A 20380-nucleotide genomic window follows, 5' to 3' on the forward strand; every position below is an offset into this window, starting at 1 on the left:
AGGCAGATCACATGAATATTGCCAAGTTATCTATATAACATATGAGATTGTCTATTATAACTTATTATAAATAACTAGCTTTAGTCGACGACTTCATCCGCACGGGAATAAAAATAAAAACTAAGTTAGTAATCTTTATATAAATAATTCTTCTGTGAGTGTGTATGTCACTGAACTTCTCTCAAACAACTGGACCGATTTTGATGAAATTTTTTTTTGTGTGTGTTCAAGGGGATCTGGGAATGGTTTAGATTCACAATTTTCATCAAATATTAACTTCATAATAATTTATTCAAATTAAAGACAGGACAACGTCTGTTGGGTCCGCTAGTATTTATAATAAAATTTCATCCACATGCAGTTTCCAAAGTACCTTGTTACAAAAATCCATCCGTCCACCTAAACGTTCGCTTTTATAATGGAAAGACTGCTTACATTTTTACCTTTACTGCTTGTTTGGATAATCAAATTGGTTAATATCATTTAATAACGCAGTTTATATTCCCCTCAGTCAATTAACGTGGGATCGGTAAAGTTAAATGGAGTCAACGTTTTGTAAACGCATGACAGCGTCGGAACAAAGTTGACCTACTTAGTATTCGTGCATTTCGTTTACCTTAAAGTCGCGAGCTTTTGTGGTTTCACATTTCAGTATTAATTAGCCGCCTGAACCAAGAGCGAATTTAGAAGTCGACATCTTTGAAATTACGGAATACTTTGAAAGAGCGAAAGGAACGTTTTATCTTTCATTTGACCTTATTTTTTAGAATGTTGAATACTAAACCAAAGCCAATTAATTTTTACCCAGAATTAGTTTATTTAAAAGTTATTTATTTATCATTAAGGCGGATACGATTATGTTTCGTATAGCTTTAACATATGTTTTCTTAATTAAAATATATTTTAATAAACCCAATTGCCTTTTTGAAAAAAACCCACAACTCATAATGCATTGTGTATTTTATATCACATTCATTACTTATCCAAAATGTCAAGATTTCTTGATCAATTACTGGCACTTCTTTTCATAATTTTACTGAAGGCGGCGTGGATTATTAAAGTGGCAAAGTTATAAATAACGTTAACATATGTACTTAAAAATATGTTCTGAATTCCGTAATAAATAATGACTTAAAATTTGTTTTAAAAACCTTCTATACCATTATATAATACCATTGTATTACAATAAAAATAAGCGTCGGTGGCTCAAACGTTTAAGCACTTGACTTGTAATCTGCAGGTCCTGGGATCGAATCCCGCCATGTACCACTGTGTTTGTCGATACTCGATTAAGATATGTACATTTATCCGACGTTCTTACGGTGAAGGAAAATATCGTGATGCAACCTGCACATATCTGAGAAGAAATTCAAAGATATGTGTGATGTCAACCAACCTGCAATAGGCTAACGTGGTTGACTATGGACTAGTCACCCCTCACTTAGGGTAGGCTCCGAGCCCCTCGGTGGGGGCGTGTAGTGAGCTGATGATGATAACAATAAACTTAGTTGAATGTCAATCTAATAGTTAAATAATTCTAAAAAAGGAATGTTGGAGGTGCTGGGATTTGAACCCAGGACTTTCAGCTTGCGAAGCAGACACTACCACTGAGTTACGCCCCCTCGTTGAGTATACCATTAAGCTTGGTTGATGTGAGAATCACTTCATACGGATCTCATGCATAGGATCAAATGAGTAACTGACTTACAAAGAACTCGTCTGCGAATAGCTATTAAAATATTAAATTGAGGTATGCAATAATGAAATGCCATTAAATGTTCATCTTACAACAACAAAGACGAAGTTCCCAACAAAAGGAGCGGAACTCTACAACTGAAATGGAACATGACGTCTCAAGTTTTACAAAGTTTCTGTCATACTTTGAAATGGGTTATTACGAACTCTAGCCCTTGTACGCTTTTATATTTTTGGTATCGAAAATATAATAATATTTAAAAAAAGACGATGTATGATGTTGCTTATATCTAAAGGTAAAAGGGTGGGTTTCCATTGTCGACACACTTATAAAACATTATTTTTCCTATCATTCTATTTGCAAAAAACCGACATAAAGTATCACAAGCGTCACGGCAACGGAATTACACTGTAAATGCTAACTCCATTGGGATTTAACTATAATAACGTGAAAGGTATTTTCTATATGAAAAGCAGCTAGTTTTTATTGTTTATTGCAATTTAAGCACTATCTCAACTAATTAAGTTCGATATTCCCTTAATCTTATTAAAGATGTGGTAGTATTCCACACAGTTGGCTGACTATTCATGTATATGCATAGATTCTCTTTGACAGTCGCTTGTCACAGCTGCCTTCAAAGGGTTGTATGCACTCAATCAACTCGTTACATCTACTAAAGCATTAATAAATTAATTAAAAGGATTATTTTAAATTAAGAAATGATAATCTGTTAGTCCTAAGTACAATAATTTAACCTAATAAGTAAACTTGGAGAGCTTTAAAATATCATTGTAGTTAGATATTTGAAGATATAAGTCAAAATAATATTTATCCGAAGAAGTCTTTCCTTAAAAATTACTTCAAACTCTAATCAGATTTTAACTTAGTCATTCTGATTTGACTTATAATGAACTAGCTGTCTCCCACCTCTCCGTCCGCGCGGAATTAAATAAAAACTTAATAAGAAGCTGATGTGTTCTTGAAGACTATGTCCTACATCTGTGCCAACTTTCATCAAAATCCGTTGAGTCGTTCCAGAGATTACTTTCAAACAAACATCCATCCATCTAAACTTTCGCATTTATAATATTAGTAAGATTAAACGGTAAGATTATGTTACAAGAAACAAGATCACAAGATGATTTTTATCTGTAACAGTTGCTAAACTTTCGATGGCTACTCATCTGAGGTCACGTACGCACTTACTTCAGTTCAGGAGCACTTAAGGTCAAGTTACGACGGACGTCCGCTGAATAAGTTGCGTTTTATTTCTTTTCCGGGTCGAAATAAACTATTTTGATAAATATTAAACACACACACGTTTCTTCTTTGTGTTTGCGTACAGTACAAGGCATGGGAACTTTATTTAATTCTAATACCTACCATCTCTTAACATTTTTATACTTAACAAATTGAATCTACGTTCTCAACCATTTATTAGCGTTCTTCCTGTCGCCCGCGGTTCCGACTGTGCATAGTAAAAAAAAATCTTAATTAGTAATCTATGTGTTCTTCTAGACTATATTCTACATTTACGTCAAATTTCAGTAAGATCCGTTTAGTCATTCTGGAGATACATACCTTCTAACAAAGATCCATCCATCCATCTAATTTTCGCATTTAAAATATTAGCAAGATTTCTCACTATTTTTTATGAACTAAGAAATTTATTCGACAGAAAATTCATTTATAGACTGTTTTTTTACCAGGTTATGTTTTAAATTGTATTTATATTTAAATTATTAGTGTTATTGGTTACCAATATTTTGAGTAGTTACTTTACTCTGCCACAAATTTAACAGTAATGTTTTTTAGTTAAAATTTAAGTAACCACTATAAGTACTAAGGTGTTTGTAACGAGATATAACTGATACTCAGAGTTTGTTACTTCATACACAGAAACTACTTAACTATTAATCTTTGAGGACTACGTATAAGTTAGTCAGTCATGTTTTATTCCAATCAGAGAAGCAATTTTCTTTTAATTTAGTTTATTAGAATTCGGCTCCCCCGTGTTCGTCTCTCTGAGTGCAATTAATATCAATTTCCGCGTCAGGGCTATCACAAGTACAATGAACGAGGGACGAGAGCAAATTACTAAATCCTACGAAAATACTTGGTTTTTAGTGAGGTTTGTGACATAGAAAGACGGCAGACGGATAATAATTTGTGATATCAAACTGACCAAAGTAATACTTACGAGAAATAAACTTTCGCGAATACGAAAAATCCTTGTTAAGAGAAAAATGAACAACCTCTTGATAAAAGCGGTCCTTAAACTGTACTTAAGCGACACTTCCGCTAAGCAGTACTTAAATTTTCACAACTGCCATCAATTTAAATAATAAAGAGCAGTACTCATTCCAAAAAAGTAATTTTTGTCAAGAGCTCTGAGATATATATTTTATACAAATCTAAACTAAATTCGGAAAAATTAGGTAATGGTTGACTGTTAACATACAAAAAAAGCTAAAGGAAAAGAAAATAAACCTTCAATTTTCTTGATGCCATTTATTCTATACATTTGATATACTGTGTACATTTGAAACAAGCTTTTTTACAAAATAAACTTAATTATCTTAATATCCACATTATTTTTGTAACTGAGTTCTAATACTAAAGTAATATTGTTGTATCAGCTGTCTTTCTTCCGTGTGAACAGCGCTGTGAACTTACCCGCCTCGTATGTCGGCATGAACGGTAAATATGATGTCCATTTCCATCTGAAATATTTCATAATTTTCAATAAATATTATAAAAACATAAGTAGCAAAAATTGGCACATAATATTCAGCTGTACAGTGTACCTGCGCACGAGCGACATGCCGACGGGGAAGTCGTAAGTGTCGCCGAGCTCGCTGGCGCCCGCAGCCTCCAGCGACATCTCCTTGGCCCAGGCCTTCAGCCCGCGCTCTTCTTCCGTACCTTTAAAAAACACAATTTTAAATATCTTAGTTTAAAAGATAAAGTACCAAGTAATGAAAAACAGCAGCCTAACAAACCAGGTATCAGATTATCAAGTAGACAGCCAACAATCCCGCCAACTAGGATAGAAGTGGACAGCAGCACTTGCAGCACCGCGTCCAGCGCCTCCACGCCAGTGTCAATGATGCCGCTGTGAGCTGACATCCAGCGCGTCAACACTAGCGGGAAGAACAGGCTGAATCCGATGATGTACAGGTTGCGAGAGCTGTTCAGGTCCACGTACTGCAGTGCCGATAGACCTGGTAATATAGAGAGTTAGGTATGAAAAACAATTGAACAGTGAGCGTATGACAGAACTTACCTGATCAGAAAACTATTATGACTTTGTAGAAGATAAGCAAAAAGCGAAAGGAGGCTTGGTAGTTTGACATTTCTATCTACAGGAGCTGTAGTAGTGCTTACCAAAAGCGGAGATCATGCCGAACATGACACAGAAGAGGCCGCCGACGACTGGCTGCGGAATGATAATGAAGACGGCGCACAGTTTGCCCACTAGACCCTGCAACACCATCAGTGCCGCCGCCCACTGGACCACGCGTCGCGAACCTACCTAAGCCACACAAAGGATTTATCAGTATTAGTTTAAGAAGCAGGGAATTTCTTATTAATATATTTTTAGAGCTTGACAAGCAGTCAATGGATTGCTTACTTTAGTAACTCCGATAGCGCCGACGTTTTCGCCGAAGGTGTTGGTACCGTTCCCGGAGCCCCAGAGCCCCGCCAGCATGGTGCCCAGCCCCTCTGTGCCCAGCCCGCGGTTGATGGCGTGCAGGGGAGGCGGAGGAGCCGCTGCGAATATACGAACAAACTAACAAATCCATGGTTACTTCTAGCAGATGAACTAAAACTATAATAATAAACAGAGGACAGATACTTAAGAGTTTTGAACTCACACAATGCTTTAGAAAGCAAAGCGAAGCATGCAATGTTTTGTGTGTCATTTGTACACAAACATCGCAACCTCTGATATAACCAGGTAAGGTAAATTAATAAAATTCTTGACGTAATTTTATCTATGATGAATATGGTCTACTCTGTGTAACCTGTCTCCTCGGTATACTGACCGCACATCCTGGCGGTGGTGGGGTAGTAGCTGATAGACTCCACAGTGCAGGCCAACACGCCCGCCAACATGCCCAGCACGCCAGCCACACTCACTGTCGGGCGACCCCACTGACCTGAGGTGAAAAAGTACAATAAGCTGCATAATATGTTTACATCTATTAAATTTTACACACTTGTATACGTCTTCGTTTACAAAAAAACATTTGCGCGTATTTGTGAAAAGCATGTATTCATAGTCGTAAACACACGGAGGGATTTCTTCAGTTGACTGTACAAAACTGCTGATTTCCTGGTTGGTTTTCTTCTGTAACATTTTTATTAAGCTTAAAATATAACCTTTGAAAGACCAAGTTGTTCACGTATAAAATATTGTACTCAATCGAAGCTCAAACACGAATGGTTGATCTTACTGCTTAAGTATATATTTCATATGATGATGCACCTGGATATGGTATCCTGAACCATGGCGCGTCTCGTATGATGTTGAGTTTGAGGTCTGTGCGCGCGGGATGTCCCGCCGGGAACACGTCCGTGGCTGTCAGCACTCCGCACACCGACCACATCAGTACTATCGTCAGCAACACCTTAAAACATTCGTTTCAATCTTTGTTTGGATTTCTAACTTTAAAATGTTGTAAAAAATTAATAATACTACGTAATATTTTAGAATTCTTAAATCAAAATAGTGTAGCAATTTAAATCCCGGGAATAAAGGATAAAACGGAACGTATCTCTAAACGAAAAGGATAGTTGTATACGCAAGACAGAGATAAAAACAATATCGCCAATATGGAATCCATATCATTGAAAAAATGTTGCTTTTGCGTAAAATTGTTTAAAAATTTTGTTTAAGTTACATTTAGAATGAAATTATAGTTTAAATTTTAATGTTTATATCCTATAACTAACTGTCCATTATTAACAATCATTAAATAAACTCACTGGGAACAATTTAAACAGTGGGAACCATATGACGCTGAGTCCGGAGCCGCGCTTGTAGGATAGTGTAGGTATCTTGACGTCGGTCATGCATTGTGAGAATATCGTCAGCAGTGTGAACGTCCTGAAAAAACGAATACGTTATAGACTATTATAAAATATGCATGGATTGATGGATAAGTGTCTCTGCTGCAAAACAAAATGTACTTTTTCTCAAAACGTGCTTCGTATTATTCTAAAACAAGTATTAAGTTTGGTATAGAAGGGACGAGGTTGGATAGTACCAGATGGGCGAATGCGCAATGCGAATGGGCAAGTGCGCTTTCACCTTTAATTTAGAATTCTATTATTTATGAATTGTGGAATTTCAAAAAATAATACATTTTGTAACCTTAATGAGTTTCAGAACAAATTACCTAAAAAATAAAATAAAAATTATATGTTTTAATACAGGTTTTTTGACAGTGGAATCTCACCCTTACGGACGCACAAACGGGGCATGGAATTGCATTATCCGATTCAAAGCACACTGCCCGACAAGGCTCGGACATCCGTGGAGCGTTGGTTTTCATTGGAGAGCCTTTGTCGTGTCATTGTCAGCACACAAAGGGTACACAATGCCGCCCCGGACAAGGGATGCCAGGCAGACGTATTATTGAATAAAATTGTATAAAATAGTCCCGAAACACTTATTTCTTATTTTTCTTTACACTTAAAAGACAAGTGAAAAAAAAGTAAAAGCTTTAATATATGGACATTTCGATCGTTCTTTGATCATGAAGTTTTACATACGTAGCATTTAAAAAATCAAGAGGAAAACTTGATTTTATTAATAGAGACAAGTAGTTTGTATGAATAGACTTGCTACAAACTAAGCGCTGTATAGAAGTAGTTTTACCGGCAGACTTTTCCAGCAACTTATTTCTGTACACCGGTGTGCTTTTTTTTAACCTACTAACCTACTAACTACTTGTCTATTCCACATTATAAACGCTGTCAATATTTAAGAAAACTATTAAATTGAAAGTTATTAAATAATATTGTATACTAAGCTATATTATTATATTATTTTATGTTTGTTAGTAATAATACCTCATATCTTTAAACTTTTAAGACGGAGAAATATATAACTGGTTGTCAATTTACAATAACATCTAACTATGTAAAGCCCATTGTAGAATTTTTAACCTTTTACTAATTATCATGGTATTGGTCGATATTTGACTTGGCACATCGTAAACATGAGTATTATTTTACTCGATGTGCCAACTCTAGCGATGTACCTAGGCATAAAGCGGGAATTCATTCGTTGCAGATAAAAGCATTGTTTGTGTACAATGGTATACTGACCAAAGCCATGACATAACCGCGTTTCAAAGGAATTCATTGGACGGACAGACGGGAAATTCAGAATTCCCACTCACAATGTGTTATGACGAAAAATAAGCTATACACCTTTGTATTTTTAGGATTTACGGGTATTTCCCGTTGAGCCGATCAGCCTACCTATTTATCGGCCAAATGGGATATTTTCCTAATTGGGTTGATCGATTCCATAGTTGTGATGCGAACTTTTTCTAGTTGTGCCGAATAAAAGTAAGTTGTAGTTAAGGAGAAAGTGGATTAAAATTTATGCCCCTAACCAATGGGGGGTGTAACTCAGCGGTAGAGTGTCTGCTTCGCATGCTGAAAGTCCTGGGTTCAAATCCCAGCACCTCCAAATAAAATTTTTTGGAGTATATTATTTGTTATCTAAAATATGCATATTGATACTATAGTACTGATTATAAAATTTATAATAATATGATTTATTTTGTCGACAGTGAAAAATTTCTTTATCTTAAATCCCCAATAAAGTTTAAGAATTAAATGTTTGGTAGATGTGACATCTTTTATGATTAGAAAAATAGACAGCAAATCAGATAACTCATAACTTAAAATTTAAATAGAAAAATATCTAAAAAGGTTTTTAATAACTCCGCGCTGTTTTAAACATGACAAACTCCGAATAAACGAAACGTAACAAAGATTTCTTGAAAACTGTAAATGCTTTTAATCCACGCTTTGAAACTAAGACGGAGGAAGACAATTAGAACTTCAAAAAGTGTCAAAAGTTTTAAAACAAACTCGAAGTGTCGGAAGAACAAACTTCCGATGTAATTAAAAATCTTACATTTCATTTTACTTTAACCCAATGGAACCAGCTGTTGCACACGGTTTTACACGGGGTTTGCAAGATTATTTCAAAAAGATGTTGTCTTAACTATTTTGCTAAACAATGACTAAGTAGCAATTAATGGCCACCTTAAAAAAAAGGTATAAGTACTGTAAGCCATTTTCCACAAAAGATGAATAGATATTTTAGCGCCATATTAAATAAACTTCCAGACAAAGAACATAAAGTAAATCTAATGTTATCGCTCCGTCCGCCTATTGCCAGGGCAACAGCAATTTCCAGGTTATATCGGGGCTGGATATAGGTCACGATGCAAAATCCAATAAAGCCCGTACGGACGCATCCGGGATGCAGATGGAATCGATACAGCGCGGACTTGTTGCGAGGGCGCCGACCCGGTTGCTATGGCGACGCCAATTCCACCCGGCCTATGTGCCCCTGGTACTTCTTGACTTGGAGGGATATTTTAAGAAAGGGTTCAATTTGGAAAGATATTTTCTTACGACAAGTTACTGAAAGCAGTTATCGTTGTCATGGCAGATTTTACCTAATACACCAGCTGCATTACTAAACGGTTGTAATTTGGAAAAAAAAGAAAAAAAAATATTTATATAAAAAGTTTGCTTCGGCATTAGCAAAACTTATTTGTAGTAATTTTTGCTAAAATGCTTTAGGTAGGATGCTATTTACGATCAATTTGATGTGATGTTTAAATTGCTTAATTAAGATATATCAGTTGGCCTATAACATAATATGTTAAATTAAAGAATAAATTTTTCACTTTAATAATAAAGGTTGCGTACGTAAGTTTATTATTTTACAGCAGCAAGATCCTTTTAACGTAGACAATATAAGTTAAAATTAGATCAAAGAAGGTAAATTATAAAATAAAAAATAAAAACTATAATAATAGGTCATGTATGCGTATTATTATATCGTTATATATATTATGGGTGATAAAATCAATAGAGCTACGGCGTGCGGTCGTTGACCCCCCGACCTTTCGGCCCCGGTGCCATGCGCGTCATAAATAAGGCTCGTTCCCGGATTCCACCTGTACACATATGCACCTGTACACTCGCTTTTCCCTTTTTTTCACAAAAATATATGAACTTTTTGACTGAGTGGCAGGGAATTGAAATATTCACTATTACACTGAAATTGTTTATAGACTTTTTAGTAGTAAGAAATTTAAATATAGAAGATATAGGGTAAGTGGTGGCTTAGAAGCCATGTTTAAAAAAATGTACTTTATTTACAGTCTAATAATTACTTATGTCAAATGCATAGAAATAAGTAATTACAAATAGAGTTTAGTAACTTATAATTTTGGTAACGTATGTAGTAGGTTGTTCTACGCTGTTCGCTGCGTGAGTGTTTTTGCATTAATTTGTTATTGAAAATGTGTTTTTATTTTAATTGCTAATTAACTGTAGTTAAGTGAGCTCCCTCACCATCATTTGCACATATTAAAGACAATAATACTACTTCGTAATATAAAAGTTATTCTTCTATTGTTTTACAACATTTTAAGCGCCTCACATTTTTATCATCGTTATAATGAGATGTACTTGCCTTGTCTATTTAGATATGATAAGGTTATTATTTTGTATCTGCATATATGTTTTGTTACAACATAATTTTATGTCCTAATTGCTGATTGTAGGTAAATCAGATTCAGTAAATTAAGGCTAACTATGCCCATGTATCATAACCTAGGAGCTTGATAACCAGATTGACTAAGGTCAGTGCCGTCAGCGGGCTGATATTGTTAACTCCCGCCCGCCCTACCCCCCGCAGTTCTGCCGCCCCGCCGCCCCGCCGCACCGCGTGCAGTGCGGGAGCAATGACCTCCAATGACCCCACAGTGCAAGTTTTTAGTTCATATAACTACAAAAGTTGTTATATTTGATGTCCTTACAGTACAGTTCTTAATCAATTAACAAAAACACATTAAGCTAAATAAGCCGACCATGGCTACTTATGAACGCGATAAATTATCAGATGAATGCGTTGCTAATCGTTATTTAAGAATAATAAATAAAGTTTACCCTGCGGCGATGCCCCACTGCTGGGCGGCGGCCTCAGCGGCGTGGTCGAACAGAGTGAGGCCCACTAGCGCCACCGTGGGCGCTATCGTCAACGGCGTCACGAATCGCAGCAACGATCCGATAATGCCAAAATAACCTGCACGAACAATTAGATATTTTATGTAAAATCCTTTTTCCACTAAGAAGCTTCACACACGCAAGTGGAAAACGTGTCATATTTCACTCTAAATTAGTATTTTACTTTCTTTTGTTTATCTTTTGTGCAGCGAGGCCGTAATAAGATCATAAAAATTTAGTGATAAATAATAAGCTGAAGTGCTCTATCGTGTACTAGAATCGTTAATTGATCACTAAGAGATATCCTTAGTGTACATATCTTACGCTAAGTTACACTAAGGGAACATAGTCCATGCGTCACTGTAACGAAAAACTTTTACCACAAAACAGTTGAAACAGCGCGGAAACGGCGATAGCGCCAGAAAGTTCACACATCCGAGTGGTCCAGACGTGTCTTCTCTCCAGTTCTGTCATGGCTTCCAATTGGTGCGGCTCCGGGCAGCGCCACGCCGGCAGCCCCAGGATGGCCAGCGTCGGTACCAGGAAGGATATCGTACCACCTTGGACTATAGGCAGCCGACATCCGAATGTGCATTGTAGCCATGTTATTAAACCTACACAAAATATAACCATATGTTATGATAACTACCTTTTACCCGCGACTCCCACTGCGCAGAACGGAAAAAAAACTAAGTAATTAAAGTAGACTTTGTCTTCTTCCAGACTTTGTTCTACATGTATGTCAAATTGAAATACGAAGCAAAATTCAATGCAAGTAGTCATCGGGGGTGTAACTCAGCGGTAGAGTGTCTGCTTCGCATGCTGAAAGTCCTGGGTTCAAATCCCAGCACCTCCACATTACATTTTTTTTCATTTGTATTTAATTTATTTTAGTTTTTACATTTTTTAATAAAAATGATACAGGTTATTGATAAACTCACTTAAAAACTAAATTATTATCAAGTGAAAGTAAATGTAACCGTAGTTTATCTTTGGAAGCAAAACTAACTACAATATTTGACACTAATCTATTTACTTCCTTTGTTAGTCTGAGTACAGATAAAAAAATAATTCGAATATTAATTAGCTAATTGCACGTTGTTGTTTAGATAAAAAGGATTTATTAAATTCTATTAAAACATCATTTAACTGATAACTGATAAGTAGGTAAACAAGGAAACACGTGTAGTGGCTTTATTGTGGACTAGTGCTCGCCCGCGACTTCGTCACAGTTTACAAAAAATTACAGTACAAAATGTTTTTTTTCTCTATTGCATACAAACTCTTCAATTTTAATAACATGTATAGATTATTAAATGGTTTATATATGTACTTAACTAAACGACGTTGTTCTCTGTGACCGTTAGTTTCCACTGTCGTAAAAAATATTTAAAAACATACTATCATATCTCTAATCCATGCAAAAATATTAATATTTGGAGGTGCTGGGATTTGAACCCAGGACTTTCAGCATGCGAAGCAGACACTCTACCGCTGAGTTACACCCCCGATGAAAGCTCCTCTCAAAGTATGCTATTTAATTAAATAAAAAAAAATCAAGATATAAAATCATTTCAAATTTTTAATTACCAGCAAGATTGGTAGGTTTCGTGGATATACAAATGGCACGAATCAACTATGCAAATATTTACACAGCAAACTAAACCTTTTCATCATAAACCACCACTCAGTTGTATTACATTTTAATAACAATATTTCTGGATAACTAATATATCAATTTATTTAAATTAAAACTAAGAACAGACAACAATTGATGAAACAGCAATAAGAAGTAGGTCTATTACACGTTATCTCAAACTAGTCTTGATATTAAGTGAAAGTTGTTCTCAACTTGTTATTTTTAATACCTTTCTTTAATCTCTTGTCTACATCGCGGGTGTAACTCAGTGGTAGAGTGTCTGCTTCGCATGCTGAAAGTCCTGGGTTTAAATCCCAGCACCTCCAAAGATATTTTTTATATTGTGTATAGTGTACAATGTTATCCAATTTTTTTCATTAAAATTTAAGTATATCACAGCGCCGGTTAGTGCCAAATGTTTAATTTAAAGAATTGTTATTTTTTATAATTTACCGTTTGAATAATTCACATTTATAATAGTTATGGTAGATAATTATGTTGTACAATAATCATTAAAACGTTGATAACATGTCCCGTGGGAGACAACTTACGGCTCTTGCATTATGATATTAAGTTAATAATACAAAAGTATTTTTGCTTCAATATTGATTAAAGTTATAACTACGTATTTTCAAATTTAAAGAATATTTAGTACTATTTAAGAACTAAAATAATGTTTTCCATAATTTTCAAGTGTTCAAGGTTTGGTAACTATATATTTAAATGCATTGTCATTGAGCGTGACTAATTCAACTAAAGGCCAACATTCTTACGGTGCTATAACTGTCGGAATTTGTATAGAAACATGTTGTTCAACACGTTTTTGAACGACTGTTTTGGCAGCGGAAACATCAATTGTAACGTAATCTTGACTGTATAAAGAATTGGAGTAACGTATGTGTAATTTGTTTCAGTTTTGGACATTGTTTTAAGTTATTTCTAGCCATCTATTATCATTTAACTAACGTGAAAATCTTTTGTACTTTTCATGTTATTTTGCTAACAGTGGGTTTCTGACGTCAAAATCTCTGCATAAAGTATATCGTTATCCCTGTCTTTCATCTTTGACAAAACAAAGATAACAATATATTTTAAATTAAGACTCAGAAACCTATGGTAAGTCTACTAAATGTAACCAAACATAACTTAGAACTTAGTTTCGTGGGCGCATTCATTTCCTTAATTATACATTCCATTGACGTCAAAGGAAATGCCTCGGGATTAGACATTGCGCAACCGGCCAACCTTTGATGTGAGACGAGGGTATGAATGACATAAAGGTTAGTACCAAGTCTCGAAAACTAGATGTTTTAATAACTACCAACAGTATTACTTCCTTTTACGTCCATGATCTACAGATTATGTGAGCAGAAATCACTTACTACAGATTAAAAAAAATTCTTTCCTCAAATTATATAGCTTTGAAACAAGGATCTATATAATAAATAAAATTGTAGTATCTGTATGTATGTAATATAAAAAAAATCGTGTTTATGCATTGCGTTGTCAATTTAAATTATTTTTCTGTCTGTACGTCTGTCCCCAAATCTGTGTTTGTTCCGAGTAATCTCTGAAACGGTTTCCATAATATTTGTGGTGAAAAAATCGGAGTACCGATGTAACACATAAAACAAAAAAAATGTCGAATTGATCCTTTTATTCTATGTTGGCTAAATAGATAATTTCTACTCGAACCAACGCGTAACTAGACGTCGTGATAAGTGATAACAAAATTACTATTCTAACAGCCCAGAGGCTGTATATCCCTCCTTATTCTGATAAGGTATCGTTGTATGTAAACATAGAATAAAATAAAGCCTTGGTACATTAATCTGAGCTTGTTTATCAACATACAAATCTGTACATTATTCTGTGATGTATTTATTACTCTACACGAATGTTACATGAGAAATACTTCTGTCGTTTAAATCTCTAATTTCAGTGACATTTATACACTCAGAGTCATTTACTAGTTACTTAATAGTGGCCATTAAGACTCTGAGTACAGCAGTAAGTGTTCATAAAACTTCTACTTACGTTTCATTGAAAATGGAACTAAAATGATCACTTGGAGGTTTTTATTGTCACATAAATATACTACTTTTAAATGGCGAAACACAATTACAAAAACACGTTTATTATCTCGTTTTTTTAAAGGATAATAAAAGGGATCGCAATATGTTTTAATACAAGTATTTTATCAAAGTAAACCCACGGAAATTTACTATGCCTGGATACAAAGTAATCTGTGTACTCGTATGTGTATAAATGTGTTTTTGACGTACAGACATACTTACCAGTAACAAATATCATAGTGGAGATGATGTTAGAGCGGTCAGGGTCAGTCTCCTCCATGCATAGCGCTGGGCACAGGATGAATGGAATCGCAACAATCGCTCCGATCATCGTCAGGTAATGCTGTGTATAAAGAGCCTGTGTGAGTTTACTACTAGATTTACTGTGGGTTTCTGAGACAAAAAAGAATTGAAAGTAAACTTAAGAAGAATTTAAGAAAAAGAATTTATTTTTATCATCATGTTTTTTTTATCTTCATCTTTATTGCTCTCCTTGAGATAAGAAAAACGACAATACAATGTTTATTAAAATTAGCATTCGTCCTAATTTTTAAACAACTTCAAAGACTTGATTCTGAAGTCTTTTTTATCTTTGCAACCTTAGAACTTCATTCCTGGTTGAGCGATTTTGATGATTCTTTCTTTATTTTAAAGCTATTGTCTGTAGTACGGATTAGCATTAGTCACCTGCAGTGCCATGAAAATGCAGAGGTACCATGGTGGCGTGTCATCGATGCCGTACGTCACGTTACCTTTGCGCTCCTCTCCCTCCTTCTCAGGCAGCACATCTTCCCCATTCTGAATACAACGGGACAAAATCTTATGTACTTTTTAATTCCACGATAATATTATACATATATCAAATATTCTCAATAATAAATATTTATCTACTTGAAGTCACAAATCGACTAATCCATTTGTTAACTTTGTAAGTGATGGAGAAGTTCAATATTATTTAATTCCACTATTGTTACTGGCAGGTCGTAAAAGAAGACTAATTAAAAGATTAAAACGTACTGGCAGCTTACATTTCGTTATAGCGTTTAGAATTGAGAATAGTGCCATCTAATTAAATAAAAAGCAAATGTGTAATGAGTGATTTTTGAAATATGGTCAATTATTCACAGTCGCGAAAGTAATGTTCCGTTAATGTGATACCGAAATATTTTGACCTCAATACGGAATTCCCTTTCCTTTTTTTCTTTGCGAACTTTGACCGCAATTAACAGGATAGCGTATAAGGTGATTTTATTTTATGATATTCATATTAACTTTGATATGCAATATTGTAGCTGCATGACTAGTGATTAATAACCAACAATAATAATAATAACGCTATGATTAACATACCATGATAAAATCAAGTATCGTTTACATAAGTTGATTACATAAGAATAAAACGTACTGTAATCAACTTGTATTTTACCATTACTTGACATAAAATGTATATGGAAATAAAAGAGCACATATTAAATAAAGCGACCATGATTATCTCTATGCAAATAGTTAGTACAAAATAGTATTAAAGTGTTACAGTGTAGTATTTATTAAAAATAATTATTTTATAAAACTAAGTAACGACACTAATGAAAATAAAAACGGTCGCTATTCAGTCAAGTGCAGGAATTCTGAAGGTCGAATCACTTAACTTATTCAAGCGATGATGTCTTTACTTTATTAATTAGAGGTTATGTGTCAATTGTTACGTTTACCTATATAATCAAACAAGGATATCAGAACCGGTGCAAGAGACGCTGCTATCGCGGTTTCTGTCAGATTATATATGAAACCTATTTAGACAGGGAAAATGCCATAAAACCATTAAAGAAAAAAATAACATGACAGCTACAGTACAAGAGGATATTGTCACATGTTTTGAATTTCACTGGGAGGCGCTAGTGAGCTGTCATATATTAATTTGATTTATGTCCACCGCTTAGTATCCTTATCGGTCTATATATATTTCCGTTCAAGTAATTAATCACCACATGTCAATTAAATACCGATCCATATCTAGTTATGATAAAATAAATCATGAAATATTAATATACATGAAAATAACATTCTTATTGAGGTTAATTGTACACAAAAAAAAGTTTCTTAAAATTAAAAATAACTAATTTCCCCAGTCAGCAACCAGGATGTCTTCAGTTAGTCCAGGAGATATCAGAAGGCTATATTCATTTCTTATTGAAAAAAATAAGATTTCGGTAAGAGAATAGGAGGAGAAAGTGAATTTGACAGAAGTGTGGATAAACAGGAAATGGAAATAACCTTTTCTGTACGTCATATCTTCTGATCAGTAATTGCAAAACTAGTTGCAAATGTGGGAGTATTCACTATATTAGCGGAATACGGTGACCACTTAGTTGTTTACAATATTCGACTAAAACACACTAGCTGTCGTAATTTACTCCGTCCGAGCGGAATTAAAAAAACCTAATTTGTGCCTATGTGTTCTTCCAGACTAGGTTCATCCCGTTATCCATCTATCCAAACATTTGCATTTATAATATTAGTTAGATATTAAAATTATTAATATTAACATTGGTTTAAATTATTTATTTATAACAAGGGTAATAACCGTAGACTTATAAATGGCTGTACTTTAATTTATTATATTTATGTTATTGTTACTTATTAGCTAAGTCTACCATTTAATAAATAAATAAATAAATATCTAATTGTTGTAGAATATAATCCTATTAATATATGTATCTTATGATTTCTTACCGTGTTAACAACTGAGTACACCCACTTTACAGACATTTTTATATGCTACACTAGAACATTTGATTTCTTTAACTAAGTTCTATGCTAATTTCACTTCCAACACATATGTTTCAAATTACAATATGTTTTGTTAACTCAACCAAAATAATTTGCGTGCTGAATGTTTTGTAAATCAAGTAAACGAGCTAACGTTGCAAAACGTGATATCTTCGATAAAAATAAATCTGTTTTATTTTATCGAATTGTGATTCCATATCAAAGTAAAATGCTTTAAGTAAAAGTAATATTTGGATTAGAAAAAACTCAAACATGCATTCAATAGGTTTTGTTTTGAAATGAAATAATGGTCGATTTTACTTACAGGCTTTTACGCATCAACTGCCTCACCCGGAGACGTTACTAAGCATTCTCTTATTGTAGATATTTCGCGTTTCATCAGTTAAGTGTGCGCGCCTAATTTTCGTCCTCTTTTTCTTCCTGCTCTTTTTTCAGGGATGGGAACTGATCGTGGATTTAACGGTGGACCCATACGAAGGGGACTTATTCTCACACAATGCGTGGCCTCCTCTGTTAATTAAAGGTAGGGATCACTTCGCCATTTTGGCGAATTTAGATGTCCGCTTTATTTCGTTTTCCATCTTATACTATAAAAAACTATACTAAATCTATGCTTGAGGGTGTGTTCAAAGATCTTGTTCTCTAACGGTCAACCTAACCGTGTCTAAATTGAGCGCCAGTTGCCTAATGGTTAGAAATACGGATTACCGGTCTTGTGGTTTTGGGTTCGAATCCGCGGTTTAACTATTGTTAAGGACACGAAATCTTCAAATCATGTTAGTGATTGTTTTTGTTCCACTTTTAAAAAGAAGCTGTTTTGGTTTTACTGACACACAACCGAATCGGCTTATCTCAAATATTACTTACCAAATCTCTCAACACGTGGTCAAGGCCTATCGTTATATTATTGTGGACCATTTTGAAACTGAAACAAACAAATGAATCTAATCTGTAACTGTCAGAAATTCGTCCACCTTTTTTTCTTTTATTTTGAATATTTAAAATTTTACAAAATAAAATTTGTCTAAGGTTTCATTTCAAAACATCTCAATTATTCGTGTTCGTATTTTCAATATTCATGATGGAGATATAATTATAACAATCTTCAACAAATTACAAGCAATTGAGAGATCATTTGCATTAAGTAACGCACACGCATATCAATTGAACTTCTAACATAACCGCCTTTATTATAAAGTAATAACTAAATAACTCTTATAACATTCTAATGTACTTAACACGATATACGATACTCCAAGAAAAGCAGATAGACTGAATATTTAGTTGAAAATAGACTACTTATAATGTATCACTTTGTTTGAACTAAATATTATTAAAACGTAATCGTACATCTTTATTTAAAGTAACACAAATATAATTTATTAGCAATTAATTCTATCATTAATTTAAATTCCCTTTACTGTCTTACTCAGGTATTAATGTATTAAAATTTCAAACAAATTAAAATAATCAATCGTAAATTATATGAAAAATAAAAAAAACATAACTTACCTTAATTCTTAGAATATGAACCACTTTTAATGTATTACTAAACTATCCACAATAAGTATTGTCTTGAAACACACATTTCTTGTTGCGTACCCATCCATATAAATGTTAGTATCACGTAGATGTCGCGAGATCTCTCTGTCGTTGTTCGAACTGTACTGTTTATTGACGGCTGCTAATAAATACCTCGTTTATAACCAGTGTCGTATTACTTCAGACAGTTCTTTGTTATTTACACTTACTTATAGCGTGCCTCTTTATTTATCTAATTCGTACAAAACTGAAACAAATTAATTTGCTGCAATGTAGCACAATGATTCTCAAGTAGTTGAGCGGTCCACGGGAGATCCGTCAGGAGTGTCTAGCGAGAAATAAAGTTGAAGGTCCACAAATTTAAGAAAATATGCAGCAACCAGCAGGGGTTCAACGAAACTAATAATAAAAACAGTTTACGAGAAAAATGGTTTGCTAATTTGTTAGTTAGTAGGAGGATGAGTTTTATAAATTCCTATAAAAAAAAACAATTATGATATTATGAAAATCTGATGAAAACTTTTTTTACGTATTTCGTAAATATTAGCATCCTTATATTTATCTAGTCGCTGCCGCCTTAGAACTGACTATGTTTATTCGTTCAAAGGATGATAGGACGTACATACAAAATAATTTATGTCCTAATATGTAGCTCATTTCGTGTCCCGAGCGACGTAATTTTCCACTGCTACTACTTCGTGACTATATTGTAAACCATATATAAGTATGGGTACACAATATTATGAGATAAATTTTTTATGTCAATATTGCCAGCTACATTTACAATTACTAGGAAACTATAATAACAACTATTATAAACTAGCTAGTCCCCGTGGATATATAAAAAAACTTAATATATAGATAAGTTAAATAAAAAGCAGCTCTTCACGGCATAAATCTTAAAAAACGAATAAATAGTATCCTATGTCCGTCTCCTGGCTCTAAGCTACCTCCTTGCCGATTTTCAGGCATATCGGTAAAACCCTTCTTGAGACTTTCTTTTATAAATAATAGATATTACTAACATAAACTAAAATTATCCAAGTTTTATTACTGAGGTTTAAAAATCAATTAAGAATAATATTTACACATAAGTAAGCTTACTGTCTTTTTTTTGTCGCAAATAATGTAGATAGTGCCCAAACTGAAACACAAACAACAAGAATCATTCTCGAGTTGCTCGGTAATATAAAACACTGGATGTGGCATGGAGCATAATAATTACGCACATTTATTTTAATTAAGATAAAATAATTAAATTTACTTATTGAGTATTTTGCTAGGTTAGTTTTTTATTATGTTTTTATATCATCGCACCACCTTAGATGTGGCCAACCTTTTTTTGTTATCAAAGGAGAATGAATT

At 34.0% G+C, this 20380-nt stretch overlaps 1 protein-coding gene and 4 non-coding genes across 6 annotated transcripts; 3 read left to right on the top strand and 2 right to left on the bottom strand.

Moving 5' to 3' along the window:
* Positions 1-4202: 4202 nt before the first annotated feature.
* Positions 4203-19281, bottom strand: LOC106121530 (solute carrier family 23 member 2). 2 transcript variants are annotated; one of them, XM_013317238.1, is made up of 14 exons: positions 18986-19281; positions 18341-18398; positions 15371-15481; positions 14906-15026; positions 11350-11583; positions 10913-11048; positions 6689-6809; positions 6189-6330; positions 5746-5859; positions 5331-5470; positions 5084-5231; positions 4699-4920; positions 4504-4621; positions 4203-4419 (listed from the first exon to the last, which is right to left on the bottom strand). In XM_013317238.1, exons 2-14 carry the CDS (start codon positions 18389-18391, stop codon positions 4332-4334), a joined length of 1746 nt encoding a protein of 581 aa, XP_013172692.1. In that variant the 5' UTR covers positions 18392-18398; positions 18986-19281; the 3' UTR covers positions 4203-4331. The 2 variants fall into 2 exon arrangements, with proteins under 2 accessions (XP_013172692.1, XP_013172693.1); XM_013317239.1 differs by lacking the exons at positions 18341-18398; positions 18986-19281 and adding an exon at positions 17417-17555.
* On the top strand, positions 8334-8405 carry TRNAA-CGC (transfer RNA alanine (anticodon CGC)). The gene has a single exon. It is a non-coding gene; the product is annotated as a tRNA-Ala (tRNA).
* TRNAA-CGC (transfer RNA alanine (anticodon CGC)) lies at positions 11754-11825 on the top strand. The gene has a single exon. It is a non-coding gene; the product is annotated as a tRNA-Ala (tRNA).
* TRNAA-CGC (transfer RNA alanine (anticodon CGC)) lies at positions 12407-12478 on the bottom strand. The gene has a single exon. It is a non-coding gene; the product is annotated as a tRNA-Ala (tRNA).
* Positions 12863-12934, top strand: TRNAA-CGC (transfer RNA alanine (anticodon CGC)). Its single transcript has one exon. It is a non-coding gene; the product is annotated as a tRNA-Ala (tRNA).
* Positions 19282-20380: the final 1099 nt, after the last annotated feature.

This window comes from Papilio xuthus, unplaced genomic scaffold, assembly GCF_000836235.2.
Source record: "Papilio xuthus unplaced genomic scaffold, Pxut_1.1 DF826945.1, whole genome shotgun sequence".
NCBI lineage: Eukaryota > Metazoa > Arthropoda > Insecta > Lepidoptera > Papilionidae > Papilio > Papilio xuthus.